General features: G+C 41.0%; 1 protein-coding gene across 1 annotated transcript in view; it reads right to left on the bottom strand.

Moving 5' to 3' along the window:
• Window positions 1-12779: 12779 nt before the first annotated feature.
• The window catches only part of PIK3CB (phosphatidylinositol-4,5-bisphosphate 3-kinase catalytic subunit beta), a 188295-nt gene continuing 174689 nt past the window's right edge, over window positions 12780-26385 (bottom strand). Inside the window, exons 20-24 of the mRNA XM_025377335.1 lie at window positions 22956-23123; window positions 21827-21950; window positions 16765-16910; window positions 14912-15044; window positions 12780-14294 (exon numbers count right to left, since the gene is read on the bottom strand). Coding sequence (XP_025233120.1) covers window positions 14157-14294; window positions 14912-15044; window positions 16765-16910; window positions 21827-21950; window positions 22956-23123 — 709 coding nt within the window. The 3' untranslated portion in view covers window positions 12780-14156. The remainder of the gene's footprint in view (window positions 14295-14911; window positions 15045-16764; window positions 16911-21826; window positions 21951-22955; window positions 23124-26385) is intronic.

Genomic DNA, 26385 nt, shown 5'->3' with positions numbered 1-26385 from the left:
AGAGGTGAAAGTGGGCAACTTTGGTTCCAGTTCTTAGAAGAAAGGCTTTAAGATTTTCCCTCTTCAGCATGATGTTAGCTGTGAGTTTGTCATATATGGCTTTTACTACATTGAGGTATGTTCCTTCTATGCCAAATTTGTTTTTATCATGAAGTGATGTTTAATTTTAGCAAATGTGATTGCTGCATCTATTGAGAAGATTAATATGGCATGGCTCTATGTCCCTACCCAAATCTCATCTCAAATTATAATCCCCACATTTCGAGGGAGGGACCTCTAATCCTCACATGTTGAGGGAGGGAGGTGATTGGATCATGGGGGTGGATTCCTCCATGTTGTTCTCATGCTAGTGAGTTCTCATGAGATTTGATGGTTTTATAAGCATCTGGCATTTCCCCTGCTTTCACTTCTCTCTCCTGTTGCCATGTGAAGAGCTTCTTGCTTCCCCTTTGCCTTCTGCCATGAATGTAAGTTTCCATAGGTCTCCCCAGCCATGTGGAACAGTGAGTTAATTAAACCTCTTTCCTTTATAAATTACCCAGTCTCAGGTTTATTTATAGGAGTGTGAAAATGGACTAATAACGAAGATCATATGGTTTTTGTCCTTCATTCTGTTGGAAATGATGTATCATGTTTATTGATTCATGTACATCAAACCATCCTTGCATCCCTGGGATAAATCCCACTGGATCATGGTATTATCTTTTGGATGTGTTGCTGGATTCAGTTCGCTAGCATTTTGTTGAGGATTTTTGCATTTATATTCATCAAGGATATTGGCCTGTAGTTTTATTTTTTGTTTGGTTTTGTCTAGTTTTGTATCATATTTGTATTTGGCTTTATAGAATGAGTTAGGAAGAATTCCTTCCTCTTTGATTTTTTGGAATAGTTTGATAAAAGTTGGTGTTATTTCTTTTTTTGTGTGATTTAGTTTTTATTTCATAATCATAAACTTAACTCTGGAATCCAACTAGGCATGGAAGGGAACAAGGAAAACATGGAACCCAAAGGGAAATGCAGCGAGAGCACAAAGATTATAGGATACTGTGAGCAAATGGGGTGGAGGGGTGCTCTCCTGAGCTACAGAAGGAATGGTCTGGTGGTTAAGATAAAACACAAGTCAGCTGAGCACGGTGGCTCACACCTGTAATGCCAGCACTTTGGGAGGCCAAGGCAGGTAGATCGCGAGGTCAGGAGATGAAGATCATCCTGGCCAACATGGTGAAAACTCATCTCTACTAAAAATATAAAAATTAGCTGGGTGTGGTGGTGTGTGTCTGTAATCCCAGCTACTTGGGAGGCTGAGGTAGGAGAATTGCTTGAACCAGGGAGTCAGAGGTTGCAGTGAGCCGAGGTTGCACCACTGCACTCCAGCCCGGGGACAGGGTGAGACTCCATCTCAAACAAAACAAAACAACACAAAAAAGATAAAACACAAGTCATTAGAGTCCACAGTCAGCAGTGGTGATATTCTTGCTGGTCTTGCCATTCCAGGACCCAAAGTCCACCGTGGCCTCCACAAATATTCATGCTTTTTTTTTTTTTCTGAGACAGAGTCTTGCTCTGTCGCCCAGGCTGGAGTGCAGTCGTGTAATCTGAACTCACTGCAAGCTCTGCCTCCTGGGTTCACGCCATTCTCCTGCCTCAGCCTCCTGAGTAGCTGGAACTACAGGCACCCACCACCACGCCCGGCTAATTTTGTTTTTGTATTTTTAGTAGAGATGGGGCTTCACCTTTTTAGCCAGGATGGTCTTGATCTCCTGACCTCGTGATCCACCCACCTTGGCCTCCCAGAGTGCTGGGACTACAGGCATGAGCCACCACGCCCAGCCATTCATGGCTTCTTTCACCTTGCCAAAGACCACATGCTTGCCATCCAACCACCTGGTCTTGGCGATGCAGATGAAAAACTAGGAACTGTTTGTGTTGGATCCAGCCTTTGCCATGGACAAGATGCCAGGACCTGTATGCATCAGGATTAAGTTCTCATCATCAAACTTTTCCCCGTAGATGGACTTGCCACCAGTGCCATTATGACGTGTGAAGTCACCACCCTAACACATAAATCCTAGAATAATTCTCTGAAAGCAGGAACCGTTATAACCAAATCCTTTCTCTCCAGTGCTCAGAGCATGAAAATTTTCTGCTTTGGAAACTTGTCTGCAAAAGGTTCAAAGGAGACACACCCCAAGGGCTCACTGTCGATGGCGATGTCGAACCGACAGCTCACCATCGATGGCAATGGTGGGGTTGACCATGGGTGGTAATATGGGGCTCCCGGTGGCGACATCTGCAAAGTCGGTGTTATTTCTTCTTTAAAAGTTTGTTAGAATTTAGCAGTAAATCTGGTTCTGGGCTTTTCTGTATTGGGAGAGTTTTTTATTATTGCTTCAATCTTATTACTTGTTATTGGTATCTTTGAGTTTTCTGTTTCTTCCTGGTTCAATGTTGGTAGGTTATATGTGTCCAGGAATGTATATATTTCCTGTAGGTTTTCCATTTTTGTTATTGTATAGTTGCTCATAATTGTCTCTAATGATCTTTTGTATTTCCGTTGTATCCGTTGTCATGTCTTTTTTTTTTTTTGAGATGAAGTTCTGCTTCTGTTGCCCAAGCTGGAGTGCAATGGTGCGATCTCAGCTCACCATAACCTCTGCCTCCCGGGTTCAAGTGATTCTCCTACCTCAATCTCCCAAGTAGCTGGGATTACAGGCAAGCACCACCATGCCTGGCTAATTTTGTATTTTAGTAGAGACAGGGTTTCTCCATGTTGCTTAGGCTGGTATTGAACTCCCGATCTCAGGTGATCTGCCTGCCTCGGCCTCCCAAAGTGCTGGGATTACAGGCGTGAGCCACCGCACCCAGCCATGTCTCTTTTTTCACTTCTGATTTTATTTGTTTGGATCCTCTCTTTTTCTTGGTTAGACTAGCTAGTGGTTTATTATGGTGTTTATATTTTCAAAGAACCAATTTTTCATTTTGTTGATTCTTTTTATTTTTTTTCAGTTTCTATTTCATTTTGCTTTGCTTTGCTCTGCTCTTTATGCTTTCTTTCCTTTTACTAGTTTTAGGTTTAGTTTGTTCTTGCTTTTCTAGTTTTTTGAGGTGGATTTTTTAGGTTGTTTATTCAACATCTTTCTACTTTTTAGGTATAGATGTTAATTGCTATAAACTTCCCTCTAAGCATTGCTTTTTCTGTGTCACAAAGGTTTTGGTATATTTTTCCATTTTCATTTGTTTCAAGAATTTTTACTTTCTTTCTTTCTTTTTTCATTGACCCATTGGTTATTCAGGTGTATGTTGTTTAATTTCCACATATTTGTTCCCAAAGTTCCTGTTGTTGATTCCTAGTTTTCAGTGTGGTCTTAGAAGATACTTGATATGATTTCAATTTTTAAAACTTTGTTGAGGCTTGTTTTATGGCCTAACATATGGTCCATCCTGGAGAATGTTCCATGTGCTCATGAGAATTTATTTTCTGTTGCTGTTGCATGAAATGTTCTCTAAATGTTAGATCCATTTGGTCTAAAGTGCAGTTTAAATCCAGTGTTTCTTGACTTTCTGTCTAATCTATCCCATGCTGAGTGTGGGGGTGTTGAAATACCCAACTATTGTGGTATTAGTCTCTCTTTTTAGCTCTAATAATATTTGTTTTATATATCTGGGTTTCTGATGTTGGGTGCATAGATACTTACAATTGTTATATCCTCTTGCCTAATAGATTCCTTTATTATAATTTTCTTGTTTCATGTTTTTTTTTTTTTACTTAAACTCTCCTTTCATGTAAGTGTAGCTACTCCTGCATGCTTTTGGTTTGTTTGCATGAGGTATTTTTTTCCATCCTTTCATTTTCAGTCTATGTGTCTTTATTAGTGAGATGAGTTTCATGTAGACAGGATATATTTGGGTCTTATTTTTGTTAGCCATTCAGCCAGTCTGTATCTTCTAGTTGGGGGAGCTTGAACTTTTACATTTCAGCTTGTTATTAATAGGTGAGGACTTCCTGTCATTTTGTTGTTTTCTGATTGTTCTGCATATCCTTTCTTCCTTTATTCTTCTTTTTACTTTCTTTTATGATTTGGTGGGTTTTTTTTAGAGTAACAACATTCCTATTCCTGTTTTGTGTATCTGCTCTGCCAGTGAGTTTTATTACTTTTGTAAGTTTTCATGACGGTAGATGTTGTCCTTTTGTTTCCCAGTGTAGGGCTCCCTTAAATATTTCTTGTGGGGCTAGTCTAGTGGTAATGAATCATCTCCATTTTTGTTTTTCTGGGAAAGACTACTTTCCCTTCATTTTTGAAGGATAACTTTGCTGGACATAGGATTCTTGGTTGACAGTTTCTTTTTTTCTCTCTCAGTACTTTGACTATTTCATTCCTTTCTCTCCTGACCTACAAGGATTCTGCTGAGAAATTCATTGTTAGTCTGATGGAGATTCCCTTATATGTGGTTTGATGCTTTTCTTTTGCTGTTTTTAGAATTATCTGTTTTTGACTTTTGACAGTTTGACTACCATTTGCCTCTGGGAAGTCCTCTTTAGATTGAATCTATTTGGGACTCCTTGAGTTTCCTGTTTCCAAATGTCTATGTCTCTTGCAAGACCTGGGAAGTTTTCAGCTATTATTTCATTAAATAGGCTTTCTATACCTTTGCCCATTTCTTCTCCTGGAACTCCCCAAATTTGAATTTTTGTGTCCCATATGTCACACGGCTTGCTTTACTGTTTTTTATGTCTGACTTGGTTATTTCAAAAAATATGTCTTCAGTTCAGAAATTATTTCTTCTGCTTTATCTTGTCTTATGTTGTCTTCAATAAGATAAGGTTATGTAGGTTGTAGTGGGACTTCACTGGGGATAGGGACACCAGGTGAGCCAGTCCTCCAGCACCAGTGGTGGCAGCAGAAGGGTAGGTGGGCCAGTCCTCAGTTGCCTGGGTGGTGTACTTCACGTGGCAGGCTCAAGTGCTGGCAGTGGTAGTGGCAGGCCAGGCAGGTGGGTCCTCGGGGCCCTGGGTAGCAGTTGTGGTATTGACAGTGGCAGTGATGTCAACAGGCTGGCCCTCAGGCCCCTGGGTGGTATGCATGAGTGCCAGTGGAGGTGTCAATGGGCTAGCCAGTGCAGTCCCTAGGCTCCTAGGTAGCATGCATGGGTGGGTGTTGGCAGTGGCAGTGGTGGGTGGGTTGGGCCTGTCCTCAGGCCCCCAGAAATGCATGCAGGCACGGACAGCAGGAGTGGACTTGACAGGCCTGTCCTCACACCCTTGGATGGTGAGGGAGGGAGGATTGTTCCTTAGGTCTCTTCACAGCATGTACAGGTATGAGGTGGCCCTGCTGCTGGAAGGGCAGGATTGCAGTTGGTGGCAGCAGTCTCGGGCAGTCAGCTGCCAGGCTGCAGGGATGTACACTTTGGCCCCGTTTATCCTTGGGGCAGCCTTCCTGATGTACTTCACCACCCATTCTCTAGGGTGTAGGATACTATGTGGGCTAGAGTGCTGAAGAACTGGCCATAGCACTGGGTCCAGCTGGCATTGCAATGCTGCAGTCCTCTAGGTGGTTGTGGGAGGATGTCAGTGGGGCTCCAGGAATGTGGAGTTGCAGGGGCTGTTGAGTCCCAGGGCAGGATGTAGTCTGGTGGGGGCTGAGCCCTCATAATGGCACCATGCTGCAGTTGCTTCGGTGTTGGGGGTGAGTGGGATCCAGTGTGAATTCCCTTTCTTGAACAATGCAGTTTTGTGAACTCCAAGCAGCTCCCTGTACTAGGCTCAGGGCCTGTTAGGGCCAAGGGGCTCTCCAGTGGCTAGGACTGCAGGCATCCCTGGTGGGAATGTGGACTGCTGGGAATCTTCCCCTTACCTTTTCCTAGTAATGGCAAGTTCATCCCAGCTCTGAGCCAATTCCAGCTGGACTAGGTGCTTCTTTGTTTCTCTCTCCTTCTGTACCTCAGAGGTGCCCTGTCATTTTCCTGGTGAATTCTAGTGTTCTCTCTTAGTCTACTTGACGTGTGGTTATCTACTTGCTGCTTTGGTCCCGCTTTGTGGAGAAGGTGAGTGCCAGGCACCTCAGCAGCCATGTTGGTTACATCTTCCCTAAAAGAACTTGACACAGATCTTAAAAGGAACTTACGGGCTAATATCACTGATTAAAAAAAAAAAAAAAGATGCAAACCCCTCAAATATTGGCAAATCAAATCCAGGAATACACATTTAAAAATACTTCACAATCAGCCAGGCACATTGGCTCATGCCTGTAATCCCACCACTTTGGGAGGCCAAGGCTGGCGGATCATTTGAAAATCAGCAGTTCAAGACCAGCTGGGCCAACATATTGAAACCCTATCTCTACTAAAAATACAATAAATAAATAAATAAATAAATAAGCCAGGTTTGGTGGCAGTCACCTGTAATCCCAGCTATTTGGGAGGCTGAGGCAGGATAATCACCTGAACCCAGGAGATGGAGGTTGCAGTGAGCTGAGATTATGCCACTGCACTCCAGCCTGGGGACAAAGCGAGACTTCCTCTTGAAAAAACAAACAACAAAAAAAAACAACAATCAACTTGGCTCATTGCTGGAATGCAAACTTCGTTTAATGTTGAAACATAAATATAACTCGCCAAATGAGAAAAACCTTAGGATCACTTGAATAAAATGCAGAAAAATCATTTGATAAATTTCCATATCCATTAATTATTTTTTAAAAAGTCCCTTAGCAAATTAGAAAGCTAAGGTAGCTTCTTTAGTCTCATAAAAGAGATCCACCCAGGTATTAAGCCCAGTACTCAATAGTTATCTTTTCTGCTTCTGGGCTTAACACCTGGGTGATGAAATAATCTGTACAACAAACCCGTGACACAAGTTTACCTGTGTAACAAGACTTCACATGTACTCCCAAACCTAAAAGTTAAAAAAAATGTTTTTAAAAGAGAAAAAGAGGAACACAAAAATGCAGTATTAAATCATAACTGCATAAAATTAACTGTAGCACATGATGTACTACTTAAATATTTGCAGCCTCTCTCATCGCTATTGTGGTGAGTTCAAGTGTTGCCAGTATCTGCTTAAAGTGCTGTGTGATGGTAATCATCTCTGTGTGAGTAGTTTGTCTCTCCACTATTTAGTGAAATTATGTATCATGGTGAAAAAAAAAGATATCCACAAAAAAAATCGACAGAGAAAAACCATACTTAGTATTGAAAACTTACCCTTCAGCAAAAGGTTGAATATCACCTCTATTCAACCTTTTACTAGAATTCGGAACCATTGCAGAAGGGCAAGAAAAAGAAATAAAATGTTGAAAGGAAGAAATACAGCCATAGTTACTTTCAGGTGATACATGCAAAATCAAAATAATTTATACAGGCTGGGCTTAGTGGCTCATGCCGGTAATCCCAACACTTTGGGAGGCCGAGGCGGACAGACTGCTTGAGTCCAGAAGTTTAAGGCCAACTTGGGCAACATGGTGAAATCCCGTCTCTTAAAAAATAAAAAAATAAATCAATAAATTAGCTGCGTGTGGTGGTGCATGCCTGTGGCCCCAGCTATTCAGGAGGCTGAGGTGGGAGGATCACCTGAGCCCAGGAGACAGAGGCTGCAGTGAGCCGAGAGTGCACCACTACACTCCAGCCTGGGTGACAGAGTGAGACCCTGTCTCAAGAAAAAAAAAAAAAATTCATACAAATAAATTGTTAGGATTAATTAAAAAGTTTGGTAAGTCTGCTAAATACAAACATCAAATGTATTTGTATGGACCTTTGCTCTGGAACTTTATTAAAATACAGGTTTGGCTGGGTGCAGTGGCTCATGCCTGTAATGCCAGCACTTTGGGAGGCTGAGGTAGGTGGATCACCTGAGGTCAGGAGTTCAAGACCAGCCTGACCAATATGGCGAAACTCTGTCTTTATTAAAAATACAAAAATTAGCTGGACATGGTGGTACGTACCTGTAGTCCCAGCTAAACTCAGGAGGCTGAGACATAATTGCTTTAACCTGGGAGGCGGAGGTTGAAGTGAATCGAGATCACACCACTGCACTCCAGCCTGGATGACAAAGCGAGACTCCATCTCAAAAAATAAATAAATTAACTAAATTAAATACAGGTTTTAGGGCTCTACCCCCATTTCTAAATCAGTAGCTCCAGGGCAAGGCTCAAGAATGTGCATTTCTTTTTTTTTGTTTTTTGGTTTTTTTTTTGAGACGGAGTCTCACTCTGTCACCCAGGCTCGAGTGCAGTGGTGTGATCTCGGCTCACTGCAACCTCCACCTCCTGGGTTCAAGCGATTCTCCTGCCTCAGCCTTTTGAATAGCTGGGATTACAGGAGCCAGCCACCATGCCCAGCTAATTTTTGTGTTTTTAGTAGATACAGGGTTTCACCATGTTGGCCAGGCTAATCTTGAACTGCTGACCTCAGGTGATCCCCCGGCCTCACCCTCCCAAAGTGCTGGGATTACAGGTGTGAGCTGCCGGGCCCCACCAAGAATGTGCATTTCTAGGGGTATCAAAAAATAGTAAGAATGAATAAGATCTAGTATTTGATAGCACAATAGAGTAACTATAGTTGATAATTTAATTGTTGATCTTAGAATAACTAAAAGAGTATAACTGGATTGTTTGTAACACAAACGATAAATGCTTGAGGTAATGGATACCCCAATTACCTTGATGTGATAATTACATGTTATATGCCTGTATCAAAATATTTCATGTACCCCATATATATACCTACTATGTACTCACAAAAATTAAAAATTAAGAATCTGCATTTTTAATCAGTTCTCTCTGGTGATGCTGATGCTCTTCATCAGGGGACCACACTTTGAGAATGATTGCTATAGATTAACAACAATGAAATTTACAGTAAAATCACTTACCCAGGAATCTAACAAATGATGTATAATATGTAAACACAGAATACTATAAATCACTGTGGATATAAATTAAAGAGAATCTAAATAAATGGGTATTCCACTTACATACTTTGGAAAACTCAATATTCTGGAAGTGACAATTTGTCTCAACCTAAAATGCAATTTGATTCAAAATTTCCATAGGTTTCTATTTGTGGAACCCAATAAATCTGACATGTATATTGAGACATTGTGAGTAAAGAGCACAGATAATTGAAACAGGCTTCTTACTTCCTGGGTTTGAATACTGGCTCCATCAACTACTCTGTGACTATGGACACGTTACTTAACCCTTCAAAGAAAACTGAGGAGGCCGGGCGCGGTGGCTCAAGCCTGTAATCCCAGCACTTTGGGAGGCCGAGACGGGTGGATCACGAGGTCAGGAGATCGAGACCATCCTGGCGAACACGGTGAAACCCCGTCTCTACTAAAAATACAAAAAACTAGCCGGGCGAGATGGCGGGCGCCTGTAATCCCAGTTACTTGGGAGGCTGAGGCAGGAGAATGGCGTAAACCCCGGAGGCGGAGCTTGCAGTGAGCTGAGATCCGGCCACTGCACTCCAGCCCGGGCGACAGAGCGAGACTCCGTCTCAAAAAAAAAAAAAAAAAAAAAGAAAACTGAGGAATGATACAATTTGGTGCCCATATGGGAAAAACAATTGACTTGAACTTCACACTGTAAAGAGCAATTCTAGGTAAACTACAGATCTAAATGGGATGGGTAAAAATATAAAGTGTGTGGAGGATAATCCAAGAGAATATCTTCAAGATTTCAGAGAAAAGAAATCTAAACACTTACACATGGGTACTAACCCCCCCAAAAAAGAATGATACATTTTACAACATTAAAATTAAGATCTTGTGTTATCAGAAGAAACCATTAGGAGAATGAGAAGGAAAGTTACACACACAGTGGGAAAGGATTTTTAACACCTATGACTGACGAAAAGCCTGTATCCAAAAGAATATATAGAACTTCACAAAACAAACAAAAAAGCAAAATAAAAAAACCCTTCTTCAAAACAACTAAAACCAAAAACCAACAACCCAAAAAGCCAAAATGACAAGTAACCCAATAAAGAAATGGACAAAGAATTTAAACAGGAATTTCACAAAGGAGAAAATCCAAATGGTCAAAAACAATAAAAAACCCTTAATTTTATTACTAATCAAGGAAACGAAAATCAATTGATTCTATACTCCAGAATGGCTGAAAATTAACTGGGTTTTGTTGAGAATGTAAAGCAACAAGAATTCTCATGTACCACTGGAAGAGGAAGAAATTGGTACAACCACTTATTGTAGCATTACCCAGCCAAGATAAACATACACATAATCCTGTGACATCCAAAGTATATACATCCAAAGAAATATGTACATATGTGAACCAGGAGATAAACTATAATGATAGTGGCACGTATTATTCCTAATAGCCTCAAACTAGGAACAAACTGTATGTATCCTAACTGTAGAAAGGGTATAAAATTATGTGACAGCCACAAAATGGAATGCTATACAATAAATGAGTACAGCTACTTGCAACTATATGGCTGAATCTTGAAAACACAACACTGAGTGAAAAAACCTGACTAAAAAAGTAGGCAGCATAAATTCTAACATAAGGAAATAAATAATTGCCATAAGAGAGGGTATAGTGATTTCCTTGGCAAGGGGGAGGGACTCCTGACCAGAATGGGAGCCTGAAGGACTTCTGAGGTGTTGGTAATGTTCTTGACCTGTGTGGTGGTTACATGGCTGTTTGCTTTATACATTAATGTTATTGTTAAGTGTCTATGCACCTTTCTCTATACTTTATTTTTCATAATTAAAAAAAGGTAGGAGAGAGGAAGATAGAGAGGGAGGGTCTGGAAGGCTAAAATTTCTAAGTTGTTGAACCTAGGCTTTGTCAAAATTGAAAAGGAATCATGGGTTCTAAAATGTTCGTATACATCTTAGAGTAGGAATAGCTCAGAAGATAAGTCAGATAGATTTTCCATCATTGGGGATAAAACTGCCAAATACAGAAGGAGGAAGCAACTCCATGAGGATGGGGCTAGCTAGATCCCTGAGAAGAGGTGTAGTATTCTGGAGTAGAGGAATGGGAAGGCAGATGGAAAGAAACAATTGTTGAGCATGTTAGTGCCCATGAATCCCGCTTTTTCTCACCTCCAAGCCTGCATATATGCTGTACCTAGCCAGCTCTTCCCATCACTCTTCCCCTCCAAGGAACTCTAGCCCTTGCCCCCGCCTTTCTAAGAGCTGCTCATCCCCACTCGGCAGGGTTACATGGCATGGTACCTATCTGCTCTCTATTCCACAGACCAATATTTCACCTTCTGTAGACAAGTGACCCCTATGTTACAGGCTGTCTGGCCGAGGTCTGGACAAGGAAGAACTAAGAATACCCTGGAGGGTCTCCCCAGAGAGGAGACAAAGATAGAACACTGGATGGGGCTTTCCTCCCCAGAGTTCCTTCCCTCAGTAGTCTTGGAGAGGGGTGAGCAAGGAAAGAAGTGAGTTTGAGTTGGGGCTCAGCACAAGTTCCTATCCCTACTTTTAACCCAGGCCCTCCCTACCCCAGAGAAGTTGAGTGGGGTAGGTATTAATAGTCTCATTTTATCAATTAGGAAGCATAAACCCTGAGAAATTACTTAAGGGTAACAAAGGCAGAGTTGGATTACAAATATTGGTCTCTGGAGTCCAGGGTCTGCCTATAGACAGGAGGTGAGCACTCCAGAATTACTTTAACAGTCATCTTCTGCACTGCCTGCCCCTTCCCAGCCCCTACACCCACCAGATACTGTAGACACAGATGCTATCCTCAAGTATGGAAATGTACAGTTTCTAAGACCTTGTTTCAGGGGAACATGGGAAAGGCTCAAAAGACAGGAATTAAAGTGTTTTGGGATAATATCCATTGTTGGTCAGAGTGCTCAAGAGGCAAGACATGGGGTAACCAATCCTACATAGGAAGCTGTTCGCGCAGTCTGGAGTCCTAACGTCCCGGAGCGTAGCTATCCTTCTGCCTTCTACCTTTTCCTCTCTGGCCCCACCAGAGCTCCTGAAAGTCACAGACATGCAATTCAAAAAGTCTGTAGGGAGTGCTTGCTAGGAATGCTCAGTAGCTACTAAGCAACGCAGTCCTGGCTACACTGGAGTGGGGGCCTGTAGAAGAGGTCAGAGGGGAGAGGGTCAAGAGTTATCCTGGGTTCAGGCCCAGGACTGTTTGGGGACACACATAGAAGTTCATTTCCCTTTCTTGCTCTTAAAGACATCCACATTCACTGATTTGGCATGTATTTATCAAGGCCTTCCTTTTGGCTGAGGAGACCCCTCTGGAAAGAATGGTATCCATTTCTTCCTGGCAGTGTTCACCATTCTCCAAACCACTGACCTGCGGCCTGGTTCATGAAGTGGTGGGTGGCTACTAGACAAAGATCTCTGAATAAACCTGTCCTTCCACAGTCCTATTCCTGGAAGTCTCAGTGAGTCTATACCAGCCCTGGAAATGAGGAATCCAGAGGCCAACTCCCATCCTCAGCTGAGTTATTTCCAAGGAACTGGACTGCTCCGGCATCTGCCCTGTGAACAAGAGCTCCAAAGCAGCACAGTCTGGCCTTGGTTCAGGTGCCAAGTAACTACCTAGACCTCAGGGCACCTGCCACATGCATGGCTTCTTACCTCAGGCTCCCACCAAAGTCCAAAGGGCCTCCTACACCATGCCTGATGAGGCTGGAAAACAAGGGGAGAAGTCAGGGAAGAGGCCATAATAGGCCTTAGCCTATTCCTGAGGTTGGTTTGTCTACCGACTTGGCCATTTCTTGGAGTTCCAGTGCAAAGTTCCAAAGGCCCACTCTACCCATAAAGAAGAGGCTCACCCATCCCAAGAACAGCCGAAACCAGCTCACTCATTTATTTGACTGAGAACATTAAGAAGGACAACAAAATTAAACATTCTTTAATAAAATTCCTATAGAAAACTCAGTCATAGGGCAAATACTCAGTTCTCTTTCCCATATCACTGAGGATTGAGAGCTCCCAATATTCTTTGGAGAATAAGCAGTAGTTTTGCTGGATGTTGCCAGAACTCAGAGAGATCATCCATTTACACATTCAAACCAGTAGTTCCTATTGCACATATTAATATTACTTGCCCCTAGCACCCTAAATATATGGTACCTCAACAAATAACTTAAAAGATTTCCATGTGGCCTGAAACCATTTCAATTTGAACTAATATTCTTGAAAAAAATCACATTATTACAAGTTTTAATAAATACAGTTAAGAAGAGCTGGCATTTTTCTAAAATATTGAATTTCAGATCTGGAGTTTATTCCATAAATAGGTTCCTTTTCATTTGCTTGCTTTCTTGGATACATTTGCTCAAGTATTATTCTCTATGAAGTGAACTCTTTCATAGATACCATATAAAAACTGTATTAATATGTGCCTCATTATAGAAGCAGCTGGAAGAACTGGATCACACAGTTACCTAACTGAAAAGTAACTTAGGAAAAAGCTCTGCTTTTTGTAAAACTTTAAATCACAGGCTGAAGAATACCAAAGAAACATTTATATAGAACTCCCACTAGAAATTTTATAAATATATATGTAGCATATTTATATATATTATATTTGCCTCACCAGTAGATTTTCAGCAAGTCTGGCTGGAATGATGCTATCATGGAAATAAATATTAACAAAAGAATTAATGAGTATCCACAGGTTTACAAGATTTCTTCTGGAAAATAATCAAAAATTCAAATTATATTATAATTTGCAGTTTACACAATTTTAAAAGGGAAGAAAGATGCCTTTCTTTTTAGCCTCATTTGGAAAGTAAGAACAGCCACCAACCCCCAGGTGTGGAAAAGTTGTTGGCTGAGTGACAATACTTGGTCACAACATTGAAAAGAAGTATTTACACCATTCTGGGAAAGTACCAAATATTAGAAAGAAACAAACAAAAACAGAAACAATCTCTAGTAGCATTCCTTGGCGTGCAAAGTCAGCAGGAAATGATTATCCATTGACAGTTTTCATGATAAGTCTTGGAAGCATTCAAAAAGCAGAGGGAATCATCGGGGATTGTTCAGATTAGGTTCTGTGGGATGCCTTGTTCTTAATTTAACTCTGAGTTTCAGGATTTCATTCCCTTTATTACATCTCTGACAGGGTCATGTTCAATTTAGTGCAAGTGCAAAATGAAAACGAAATGAAACCAACAAATACATTAGGAGCGAAGGCTGATCGTTAAGATCTGTAGTCTTTCCGAACTGTGTGGGCCATCCAGTTCACTTTAGTAGTCCAGCTTTCCCTGAGCGCCTCATCAAATTTTTGCTTAAACTGTTTGAGTGCTTCTTCTTCACTCTTCCCTAATGCAAGAGAGTCCTAAAATGGAAGGGGAAAAATATGATTTTATATAACTTCAGTAGAGATGTGCAAATAATAAAGTCTGCAGGAGGCTGGATTAGTTGTGCCTCCCCAGCCACCATCAGGCAGCACGCTTCATGTTCTTATTTAAATATCATCTGCAGGAGGCAGAACCCCAAGATAGGGAGATAATATGACTCTTTCCAAAAGGTTTTTGAAGATGAAAATAATTTATAATTACTGCAGGACACACAGCTGCTTGCCACTACCACCCAAATCCAGTAAGATGACTCAAGACCTACTAAGACCCTGACAAGAAAAAGGCAGGCTGTTGAAAATCAAGGTGCCAACCCGCGCCTGATCTGCGGTCTTTCAGTAATGTGAGTAAGAAGGCTATAGCCCAATACCAGTCTACTTTATGCCCCTTCTACTGATGGGAAAATCTTCTGGGTTACAAGCTACTCTTCAAAATTCCTCCTTTATGTGAACTTCCCAGATTCTTTCCCTCCTGACTAAGAACCATCTTAGAGGAAATGACTTTGTTCTACTCCCTTCAGCCACTTGAATAAAACAGGCAGCTAAAACTGAGCTCAATGCCCACAAAGTCCAAGACAGAAGGAAAAGTGGTTTTATACCTTAAGATACTGTATATCCTTGACTGATGTGAGCTCAGGAAGCCCTGCAGTCAACATCAGCGCAAAGAGAGTGATGAAAAGATTCCCATGCCGTCGTAAAATCAGATATGCATCCTCACAACACTGGCGGAACCTTTGGGTGATGCAGCAAATCACATGAGCACAGTGTTAGAGGGGAGACAGCACATTTCATACAGGAAACTAAGAAAACATAGCTAGATTTTCTATTAGAATAAGAAAATTCCTACTGAACTAAAGGTTCATTTCTGATTTTTACTTCTGTGAAAACTGTCCCAGGACTAAAATCTACATAATACAATCAATCTCTCTAACATCACAAATATATTTTTCAAAAACACAACTAAATAGAAATTCTATGATGAAAAGCCATTACATTTTTATTAATAATCTAGACATTTTAATTCTATGAGACGCAAGAACTGATTATTAAATCAGTTATAATTATAATCCACAAGGATTTCTGAACATACTTCTGGTTTCTGTATTTGTGGTCTGATTCCAGAAACTAATTTTTTTAATGTACCCCCAATCAGTGTCAGTGCTTTTACTCCTTCCTGTCATCCTGCCTTCCCTCTCTCTTCTCTTCAAGATGGTCCTTCAAGAGGATCATCCAATGTTGTTTTTTTGAGATGGAGCCTCACTCTGTCTCCCAGGCTGGAGTGCAGTGGTGTGATCTTGGCTCACTGCAACTTCTGCCTCCCAGGTTCAAGCAATTCTCCTGCCTCAGTCTCCTGAGTAGCTGAGATTACAGGCATGCGCCACCACACCTGGCTACTTTTTGTATTTTTAGTAGAGATGGGGTTTCACCATGTTGGTCAGGCTGGTCTTGAACTCCCGACCTCCAGTGATCTGCGTGCCTTGGCTTCCCAAAGTGCTGGGATTACAGGCGTGACCTACCATGCCAGGCTGAGGACCATCTTATTTTGCCAAAGAGAAAACCAGACCCACTGAGGTATATTCTGAGGAAACCCAAACAGAACTATAAAGGATAGTGACAATCATTTGTTAAGTACGTGTGGGTTACATGATATGTCTCTAATCATCACAGTAGCCCTTAATTTTATATTTTTGTCCCCATTTTAAGATGAAACAAAGGCAAAAAGACAAGTATTATGCTTGGGAACATGTAGGTAGTCAGTAATAGATCACAGATTTAAAAATTTGCCCTGAGGCCGGGTGCGGTGGCTCAAGCCTGTAATCCCAGCACTTTGGGAGGCCGAGACGGGCGGATCACAAGGTCAGGAGATCGAGACCACCCTGGCTAACATGGTGAAACCCCGTCTCTACTAAAAATACAAAAAACTAGCCGGGCGTGGTGGCGGGCGCCTGTAGTCCCAGCTACTCGGAGGCTGAGGCAGGAGAATGGCGTGAACCTGGGAGGCGGAGCTTGCAGTGAGCCGAGATCGCGCCACTGCACTCCAGCCTGGGTGACACAGTGCGAGACTCCGTCTCAAAAAAAAAAAAAAAAAAAAAATTTGCCCTGAATCCTGGTTCCCTTACTGTACTCCATACACAATGACAGCAGATGTCTTTTCAGCATTTTCCTATCAACTGTCTTAATAGTTTCAGAGAATGTTCTGAAACAGGTAAAAGGTAGTATATTATTGGAAAAAAATACAATAACTATTTTAAATTTCTAGCATTCTGTTTCTCCTCTCTGAGAATTTCTGAACCAGCACAATAATCTGACAGGCAAATTCCCCCAAAAGCTTCCTATAATCAGACTGAATATCTCCCAGATCCACATATACTACAGCTAAGAAATGCTAGACCAGGTGTTCAGATGAGAAAATGTTAGAAGTGTTCAGCCTTGGCACAAGGGCAGTACTCACCGGCCAAACTTTTCTGTATTTCCTGTTTTTCCTTGTTGAATGACATGGATGAAATCATAGGTAAGAATAAAAGGCACTCGCTCCCTTTTAATGCCAAACTTAGATTTGAAATTTCCAAGAATATGTCCAAAGTCAATGTGGAAGAGCTGCAAAACAAATGGGATTTAATTTTCTTCATTTTTCTGGTGGGTTCCAAATATAAAGGCAAAACCTCCACAGTCCTAGACCCCCAGGAACTATACCCATCCTCATCTGAGCCCTTCTTCCTCTGTTTATAGTCCACTGAGCCAGGTGAGAGCAGAGCATATCTAACACTCTTAAGACTTTTACAATCAATAATAAATAACCCTGATATTAAACTGTAGATATCTAGTGGAAAAGGAGACTCTTTAGAAAGAAAAATACATCCAAAGAATTAAAATTCTGATTTTTAAAAAGTAAAATAGTTCTATAAAACATAACAAGAAAAGAGTACAGGTTGGGTGTGGTGGTTCACGTCTGTAATCCCAGCACTTTGGGAAGCTGAGGCAGGAGGATCATTTGAGCCCAGGAGTTCAAGGCCAGCCTGGGCAACATAGCAAGACTCCATCTCTACAAATGAAGGAAAAAATTAACCCGGCATAGTGGCACACACCTGTGGTCCCAGCTACTCAGGAGGGTGAGGTGGGGCAATTGCTTGAGCCTGGGAGGTCGAGGCTGCAGTGGGCCATGATCATGCCACTACACTCTAGCCTGGCTGACAGAGTAATGACCCTGTCTCAAAAAAAAAAAAAAGTACATCCTTGCCCTACTAGCTCCCCACATCGAGTGCTACTCTTTAGAGGTAACTTCTTACTCTTCTCACTAGGTGTTTTTCCTGGTGTCTACCTCCATTTTTCTAAATAATATGTTTATACTCATTTTTGCTCCCTAATTGTATATTACTATTCTTACTGTGGAAGATAAAGATTTAGTACTTTTATGCTAACATAATGCTACACACTGTGGCACATTATGTCATAATTTCTGGTTACATCAATTTCAGTGTTTTTATTTTTCACATGTTGTTCACCTTTTTTCCTTGAGAAAACTGTATGCATGTATTCATTCATTCATTTAGCTTAGTGTCCTATGACCTTAGCATTAATTCTTCCCAAACTCTCCTTAAAAATCTACAAATCAAACAACAACAACAAATCTACAAATCATTTTCAAAACTGTTTTCAAGACAGTCAGGTAATCTACTGGTTTCTAGCTGGGATGGTTGTTCTCTGGTGCTGCTGCAGAGCCATCATCCTGGGCCTTCCCTTTCCTCTTCTCCCATTTGGAGCCTGTTTTCTGTGTCCCCCATTACATTCTCTTTTGGTTGAGACCGGGGCTTCTCAACACTGGCACTACTGACATTTTAGGCCATATAATTGATATGGGGTTCTGTCCTCTATGGGTGTTTAGCAGCATCCCTGGCCTCTACCCACTAGACTACCCCACCCCCCAGTTATGACAACTAAAACTGTTTTCACATGTTAACAAATGCCCCTGAGGGAAAAATCACCCCACTTGAGAATTATTGGTTTAGGCTCGTTTTGGTAGATGCCCTTATTCTGGCAGTCTCTGAGAAAAGATGCAGAGGAGTGACAAGTTTTGTGACCCTGCAAGTTGGAAAAATGTCTTCATTCTACCCTTTATACTTGATTGGGCATGGTAGCGTGTGCCTGTGGTCCCGGCTGCCTGGGGAGGCTGAGGCAGGAGAATCGCTTGAACCCAGGAGGCGGAGGTTGCAGTGAGCCGAGATCGCGCCACTGCATTCCAGCTTGGGCCAGAGCAAGACTCCATCTCAAAAAAACAAAAAACAAAAAACAAAAAAAAACCCACTTTGGTTATCCAATTTTAGGTTAGAAATCATTTTCCCTCAAAATTATGAAGGCTAACGTGCACTGTCTTATAATTGCCAATGTAGCTATTGAGGAGCCAAGTCATTTTGACTTCTAAACTCTGTTATGTGGCCTGCTGTGTCTCTGGGAAAGTTTTAAAACTTTCTCTTTATGTCTGATGCACTGAAATTTTCATAGTGCAGGTCCTTAGTAAGGGTGTTTTTCTTCTGTTATCAGATAATTTTTGTGCTATTTTGACTAGATATTCATGAACATTGGCTCTGGGAAATGGCTTAGTATTATTTGCTTAGTAAGTACCCTCCCTTGTTTCCTCTTCTCTTTTACTTCTTCTTTTTTTTTTATTTTTTTGAGACAGAGTCTCGCTTTGTCACCCAGGCTGGAGTGAGTGGCGTGATCTAGGAGGCTCACTGCAAGTTCCACCTCCCGGGTTCACGACATTCTCCTTCTTTCTGGAATTCCCATTAGGCTGAGAGTATACCTCCCTAGACTGAGTCTCTATTGTTTCTGGATCTTTTCTCTATTTATCATATTTTTTTGGAGACATTAAGGCATGGCGGATTAAAAAAAAGAATATGAGCCAAACCGCCAGGGTTAAAATCCTGACACGTCTATTCTCTGTTGCTTTAATATCCTCACTTGTAAAATGGGGCTAATACCACCACTCTATAAGGCTGTCATCAGGCCTGAAGGCATTAGATTATATATAAAGCACTTACAACTATGCCTGCTACAAAATATTTACACTATTACTATTTTAACTTTTTGTTTGTTCCTATTTCTAAGTTTCAAGACCTCTATGTTCTGACTATAAAAGACAGAATCCTATTATTACTTTAAAGATACAACGTATTTTTTTGCTTTGATTTTTAAAATCACCCTCTGTTTACTGCAGTTACCCTGTTTTCCCAGAGTTCTTTTCTTTTCTTCCCTATTTTGCTTATTTGGTTTCTATCTTTCATGGTAGAGGCTTCCCTTAAATGTCTGTTAATCCAGTAGAGAGTAGAATGGTGGCTGCAGGGGCCGGGGAGATATTGGTCAAATAATACAAAATTTCACTTAGATAGGAGGAATAAGTTCAGCAGATCTGTCTTACAATATGGCAACTATAGTTAACAACAATATATTGCATTCCTGAAAACTGCTGAAAGACTAGGTTTTAAATGTTATCATCACAAAAAAGATAAGTATGTGAGGTAATACACAGGTCAGCTCAATTTATCAAGTCCACAATGAAGAGATATTTCAAAACAATATGTTGTACATGATAAACAAACAATTATTGTCATTTTTTAAAAGTATATTAATCCTTAACCATTCATATTTAACAATGAATCACTAAAAAGCTGAATGAGAATTCTATGTACGTGGTAGGCTTGCTTGTTGATTGGCGGACTTCCCTGTAGAGAAACTAGGGAGAAATCTCAACTGTCGGATCTGTAGGACTTTTCAATGGAACCAATCAGATTTCTAGAATAGAATCATCTAGTCTCTCGCTGAGGGTCAACTATACATCTGGCTGCCAGTGTTCTTAGAATAAAGCAAGTGGAAGTGGCTGTAGATTGTACCATTTACTATGCTGCCTTTCACTCATCTCCATTTTTAATATGGGACCCTTTCCTGTAGCCTCTGTGGAAATAAGTGTGCTTGAGTCAGAACCAGTTTGTTCAGAGAATAAATCTATCTCCTTCTTAGTATAGGGAAGGGGACTTGAGTGCCTAACTGTTCCATATATAAACTGCCAACTAGTTCTGTTTCAGCCTCTTTCTATATCCCTCCTTGAACAGGGATACATGGTGCCTCTGATTCCAGAGCTTTTATGAGACTTGCATACCCCTTCACAAGTACTTTCTATTAAGTCACTGCCGCTTCTCTATCTCACTTTCTATCACCCTCAAGTCTGGTAATATGTTGCACCCACTGTGGCCTATTTTCCTATCATCTTTGACTTCTTGAGTTTACATATTTCTTAATTCCTTATTATTGTTTTAGAGGTGTATCCGAAGAAAATGGAGATAAATCTAAGTATTCAATGTGATTGGCCAGAAGTCCCAGGGAATCCTTTTAAGTATGGACACAAGATTCCTCAATCCTACATAGTGCATTCATGTATTATAGTGCATTACAAATTCATTCCACATCAACTCTCAAAGCCCAAGCCAGAACTAATCCAGATTTCCCAGGAGATACAAAACTCTGGGTCCCTCATGGAACCAAAGTTCACACAGTGACCCAGAGAGACTTTCATTCTAGTATGCCGCGAGTGTGGGAATTCCTAGGGTGGCTAAACTGAAAAATTATCTAAGATATCTCATCTGTCTTTGCTTAATACAAAAAATGTTTGCAAACATGTCACTCTGAAAAATGAAATTTTCATTTGAAAACTTAAGCACTTTATAAATAACACGGCCTACATTCCCTAGGTACCCCAGAATGCTATTACTCACATGACTGTTCTCCCTTCTCCCATATATGATTAGGTATGATGTTCTAAAAGAGAAAATAACTCAAGTGGGGTTCATCCCAACTTTTTTTTTAAAGCATTGGTTATCTTTAAATTTAATACATCCAGTACCTTATCTGCTCCTTCTGTTAGGTACAAATGTATCCCAAATACAATTTCTTATATTGAAAGAAAAGGCCACTTTAACTACAAAAATTTTTTCAATAATTTTTTTTTGAGATGGAGTTTCACTCTTGTCGCCCAGACTGTAGTGCAGTGGGGCGATCTTGGCTCACTGCAACCTCCGCCTCCTGGGTTCAAGTGATTCTCCTGCCTCGGCCTCCCAAGTAGCTGGGATTACAGTCGCCTGCCACCATGCCTGGCGAATGTTTGTATTTTTAGTAGAGACGGGATTTCACCATGTTGGCCAAGCTGGTCTCAAACTCCTGACCTCAGGTGATCTGGCCTGCTTGGCCTCCCAAAGTACTGGGATTACAGGCATGAGCCACCACGCCCAGCCTTCAATAATTTTTTAAACAAATAAATGCTTACCATCTAACTTCAAGCAAGCAAACAAATTAATACACGTAATAGACTGTATATGAAACAAGAGGCGGTGAGAAATGGAAGTAAAGACAAAGACATGACACTGAGAATCACTAAAGAATCTGGCTGAGTTACACAGGAGATTATGCTATACGTAAGTAATGGCATTACTAAGGCCCTTGGCAAATCCTGAGGAGCAGCTCACCTGGCCAGTTTTTTTGACCATGATGTTGTCACTATGTCTGTCACCAATCCCAAGGACATAAGAAGCTACACAGTAGCCAGCACAGGACAGTGTAAATTCCTCAATGGCTCGGTCCAGGTCATCCCTGAACAAGAGAAAAGAATAGAAGCAAAAACGGTTTTCAGCCTCCAAGCATGTAGAGTGAGACCCAAACCATACCTCTGTTTCCTTTTTAATTGTGAGGAGAACACAGAGCTGCCAAAACCATAGGAGGGAACATGTGGATCAGCCAAGGGGAGTGTGGGTGGTCATCACAGGGGCTGGGCTGAGAGAGCTGCCTTCAAAGACATTAAATAACTGGGCCTCAGACATTCAAATGTCCTGGGAGCTGTGTTTCAGTGGGGCTGTGAGTGGGCTCGTGTAGAGTAGTTAGAAGAGACTATGGCTTTGCTAGATCATGCTGGGGATTGGGAACATTTTTGTTAGTTTTGACCAAAGACTGACTACAATTTCATGTTTAAGACTTAAGCACTGCAGTTTCAACCATTTAAGTCACTGACTTCAATTGGAAGTAAGTAATAGAGATTCCCTGGAGACAAGGCCTTAAGATCAAAATTTAGAAACTGATTTTCATATTAAAAAAGTCCTCGATAAAATGTGTCTAACTCTGAAGTCTTTAGCCAAAAACACTTGCAGACCATTTCCCCGTCACTGTGAAATTTTTTTATTTCCTATACATTAGTGCTTTTCTAACACCATAGCCATAATTCCAAGCATTGCATTTTTTAGTTTAGAGAAATCACAATCTACAAACTCATTAAAAACTCACTTAGGTTCATATATTCACATAATTAGAGAAGCTGATGCACTTGAACAAAGGCTTTAATATGTTATCTTTAAATACTTAAATTCATAGATTGTAACTTTACAGCAGAGCTCCAAAATTTGATCTAGATAAAGTAGAATTCAATATTCACCAACTACAAGACTTTAGGAAGGGTTATGTGTCATTTTGTTCTAACATGAAATTGAAGAAATAGATAAAAAACACTAATATTTCCTCTAACACACTGATGACTTCTATTGGGAGCATATAGTATTTGTTTGGTTGTTTGTACAGAAAAATTATAATTAAACAGAATAAACTAACCCAGAATTGTATTCTTTAAGCCAGTTCAGAAGGGCATCTTTGTTGAAGGCTGCTGCAGCAGCCACATTGCTACTGTTCAGCTGAATGTCAGCAATTGTTTCAGAGGTGCTCACAACTTCAATGAGGCCAGAGCGATCTCCTGTTGCTAAACAGCCATAAGGCAACATCCTGGAAGGAAAAAAATGGGCATAAAGAGTCATATTTTCCTTAAAATGAAACATTAATTTGGTAAGATTTTCCCTTTAATTTTTAAAAAAAGTTTTATTATTATTGATATACTTGCCATTACTATATTATTGTCATATGGAAAAACACAAGTTCTACCAAAGAAATCTCTTGGCCAACAGGAGTAATTTACAAGGATTCCAATGTGCCAATTACATATAAAATTTTTTATCTAGTTATTCTGGTGAAACATTCTATTTGCTTGTGTAGGTGGGCAGAAGTACATGGATCAAAGTCTTTCACTCTTACTCTAAATTTCAGGGAAATAAACTACTCTTTATGGAATACCCAGTAAGTGCCATGTGCCAGACTAAACAGTTTACATATTATGTTGGTTAAGGGAAACTCCATCCTTCTGGTTGTTCAAGCCTACAATCTTTTTTTTGTTTTTGTTTTGAGACCGGGTCTCGCTCTGTCACTCAGCTGGAGTGTGGTGGCATGATCTCAGTTCATTACAGCACAACTCAATGGCCTCCAGCCATCCTCTCACCTCAGCCTCCTGAGTAGCTGGGACTACAGGCATGCGCCACCATGCCGGGCTAATTTTTAGAAACTTTTGTTGAGACACGGTTTGGCCATGTTGCCCAGGCTGCTCTTGAACTCCTGGACTCAAGTGATCCTCTCACCCCAGCCTCCCAAAGTGCTCGGATTATAGGCATGAGCTACCACACCTGCCCAAGTATGGATCTTCACTGTTGTATCCTCAGTGCCTGAGAATAGGCCTAGCACACAGTAGGTGCTCAATGAATATATTAAAATGAATAAACAAATTGAATAATACAATCCCTATAAGGTAAGTTACCAATTTTACAAATGAGTAATGTAAGCAATTTCCCAAAAGTCACACATTTAACTAAGTGGAAGATCTAAGACTTAAAGTTGGGCCTTAGATGGGTTTTAGATTAAAAAGATGTAAAAATGTCTTTACAAAGACAGTCACTGATTATGTAACAGGCTGCTTCTTGTGAGTGAAAACAGATAGGGAGGCTGATTTAGATGAAGAACTGCTACATGTTTTACAGTTCACAGTGACTGAGCAAAGAGTTAAACCGGAGCAGCAAAAGCAATACGACATCAGTGGGTCTTCATGCTGACTTCTCATTTCTTGAGTTGAGATTTTACCTCCCCAACTGGACTGCAAACTCCTTGGAGACAGCAACTTTAACTGAAAAGAGGTGACTGGATATTTACAAAGGACTAGTCGTCTGTCAGAAAGATGAGAATTGATATTCTAACTAGACCAATACATTCTGAAAAATAGATTATCAATTAAATTTTTTGCTCAACTAATAGGTGGCAGTTTGCTTTGATTTGCACTTATTTGACGCCTAGTAAAGATAATTATTCTCAGATCTCCTTTGGCCATTTTTTTTCTTTTTTTTAAGAGTCAGTGTGTCTCTCTGTTGCCCAGGCTGAGTGCAGTGACACGATCATAGCTCACCATAGCATCAGACCCATGGGCTCAAGGCAATCCTCCCCTCTTTGGCTCCAGAGTAGCTGGGACTACAGGTGAGTGCCACTATGCCTGGCTGGTTTTTTTTTGGTTTTTGTAGAGATGGGGTCTTGCTTTGTCGCCAAGGCTTGTAACTCCTGGCTTCGAGTGATCCTACTGCCTCGGCCTCCTAAAGTGTTGGGATTACAGCCATGAGCCATTGCGCCTGGATCTTTTAAGCATTCTTTCTTTTGTGACTTAGCTATTTACATTCTTTGTCTATTTATTAGGGCTTTAGACATTTTCTTCAGTAACTTATTTGAGCTCTTTGTATATTAATATTACCTTTTTTCTCATTTTGGTTGCAAATATTTTCTCTAATTTCTATTATAATAAGAACACTAAAATGGAATGAGATATCTTGAAAGGTTCAAAGATCAGGTAGCTACAGAAAATACAATGGATGGAATTCATGTACTCAATAAATACTTGGGTACAGCTAACCAAGCATTGTGTTAGATTCTGGAGATACAGAAATAAGCAACAAACAAACAAACAAGAAAACCAAAGAGCAGCAGTTCCTACATTCACTGAGCTTATAAACTGCAAATGTACAATGTGCATGTGTGACCTCTGTATAAGGAAGAAGTGCCAGGAGAATATGGTAGGAGTCAAAAAAGACTTCCTGGCTGGGTACGGTGGCTCACGCCTGTAATCCCAGCACTTTGGGAGGCTGACGCAGGCAGATCATGAGATCAAGATATTGAGATCATGCTGGCCAACATGGTGAAACCCTGTCTCTACTGAAAATACAAAAATTAGCTGGACGTGGTGGTGTGTGCCTGTAGTCCCAGCTACTTGGGAGGCTGAGGCAGGAGAATCACTTGAACCTGGGAGGTGGAGGTTGTAGTGAGCCACTGCACTCCAGCCTGGTGACAGGGCAAGACTCTGTCTTGAAAGAAAAAAAAAAGACTTCCATGTGGAGGAATGACAGCAGGGCTGGAGGAGAGCACAAGGGCGAGCACAACAGAAAGATGAGGAAGACAAAATAAGTGTTGAAAGGACCATGCAGGTCCCTGTTGGCCATGTAAGGACTTCTGTCATACTCCTAAAAGCACTGAGAAAGCCTCTGAAGGACTTTATGAGCGACAAAGAGAGGCTGTGTGTGTGTTGTGGGGAGGAGGGAGTATATGAGTGTGTTAGCATGTATCACAATCAGATAGTTTCTAACATTAAAGTTTCTAAAACTCCTTCCAAAAAAAAATTAAATTATTTTATGCTTTTTTAAAAGCACTTTTCAGCCAGGAACAGTGGCTCATGCCTGTTATCTCAGCACTTTGGGAGGCCAAGGCAGGTGTAACACCTGAGGTCAGGGGTTCGAGACCAGCCTGGCCAACATGCTAAAACCCTGTCTCTACTAAAAATACAAAAAATTAGCCAGGTATGGTGGCAGGTGCCTGTAATCCCAGCTACTCGGGAGGCTGAGGCAGGAGAATTGCTTGAACCCAGGAGGCAGAGGTTGCAGCAAACCGAGACTGCATCATTGTACTCCAGCCTGGGCAACAAGAGCAAAACTCCATCTCAGAAAAAAATAATAATAAAAACACTTTTCTAGTTCTAGCAAAACGAGGTTGGGAGCAGAACTGTCAAAATACAAAATAAGAGAATGAAGCATTCTTCTAATGCAGCATTAATGTTTTTTTTTTTTTTTTTTTTTTTTTTTTGGGGGTTTCCCCCTTTTCCCCCCGGGGGGGGGGGGGGGGGGGGGGGGGG

This window comes from Theropithecus gelada, chromosome 2, assembly GCF_003255815.1.
Source record: "Theropithecus gelada isolate Dixy chromosome 2, Tgel_1.0, whole genome shotgun sequence".
NCBI classification, from domain to species: domain Eukaryota; kingdom Metazoa; phylum Chordata; class Mammalia; order Primates; family Cercopithecidae; genus Theropithecus; species Theropithecus gelada.
This window is presented reverse-complemented; position numbering and strand designations above follow the sequence as displayed.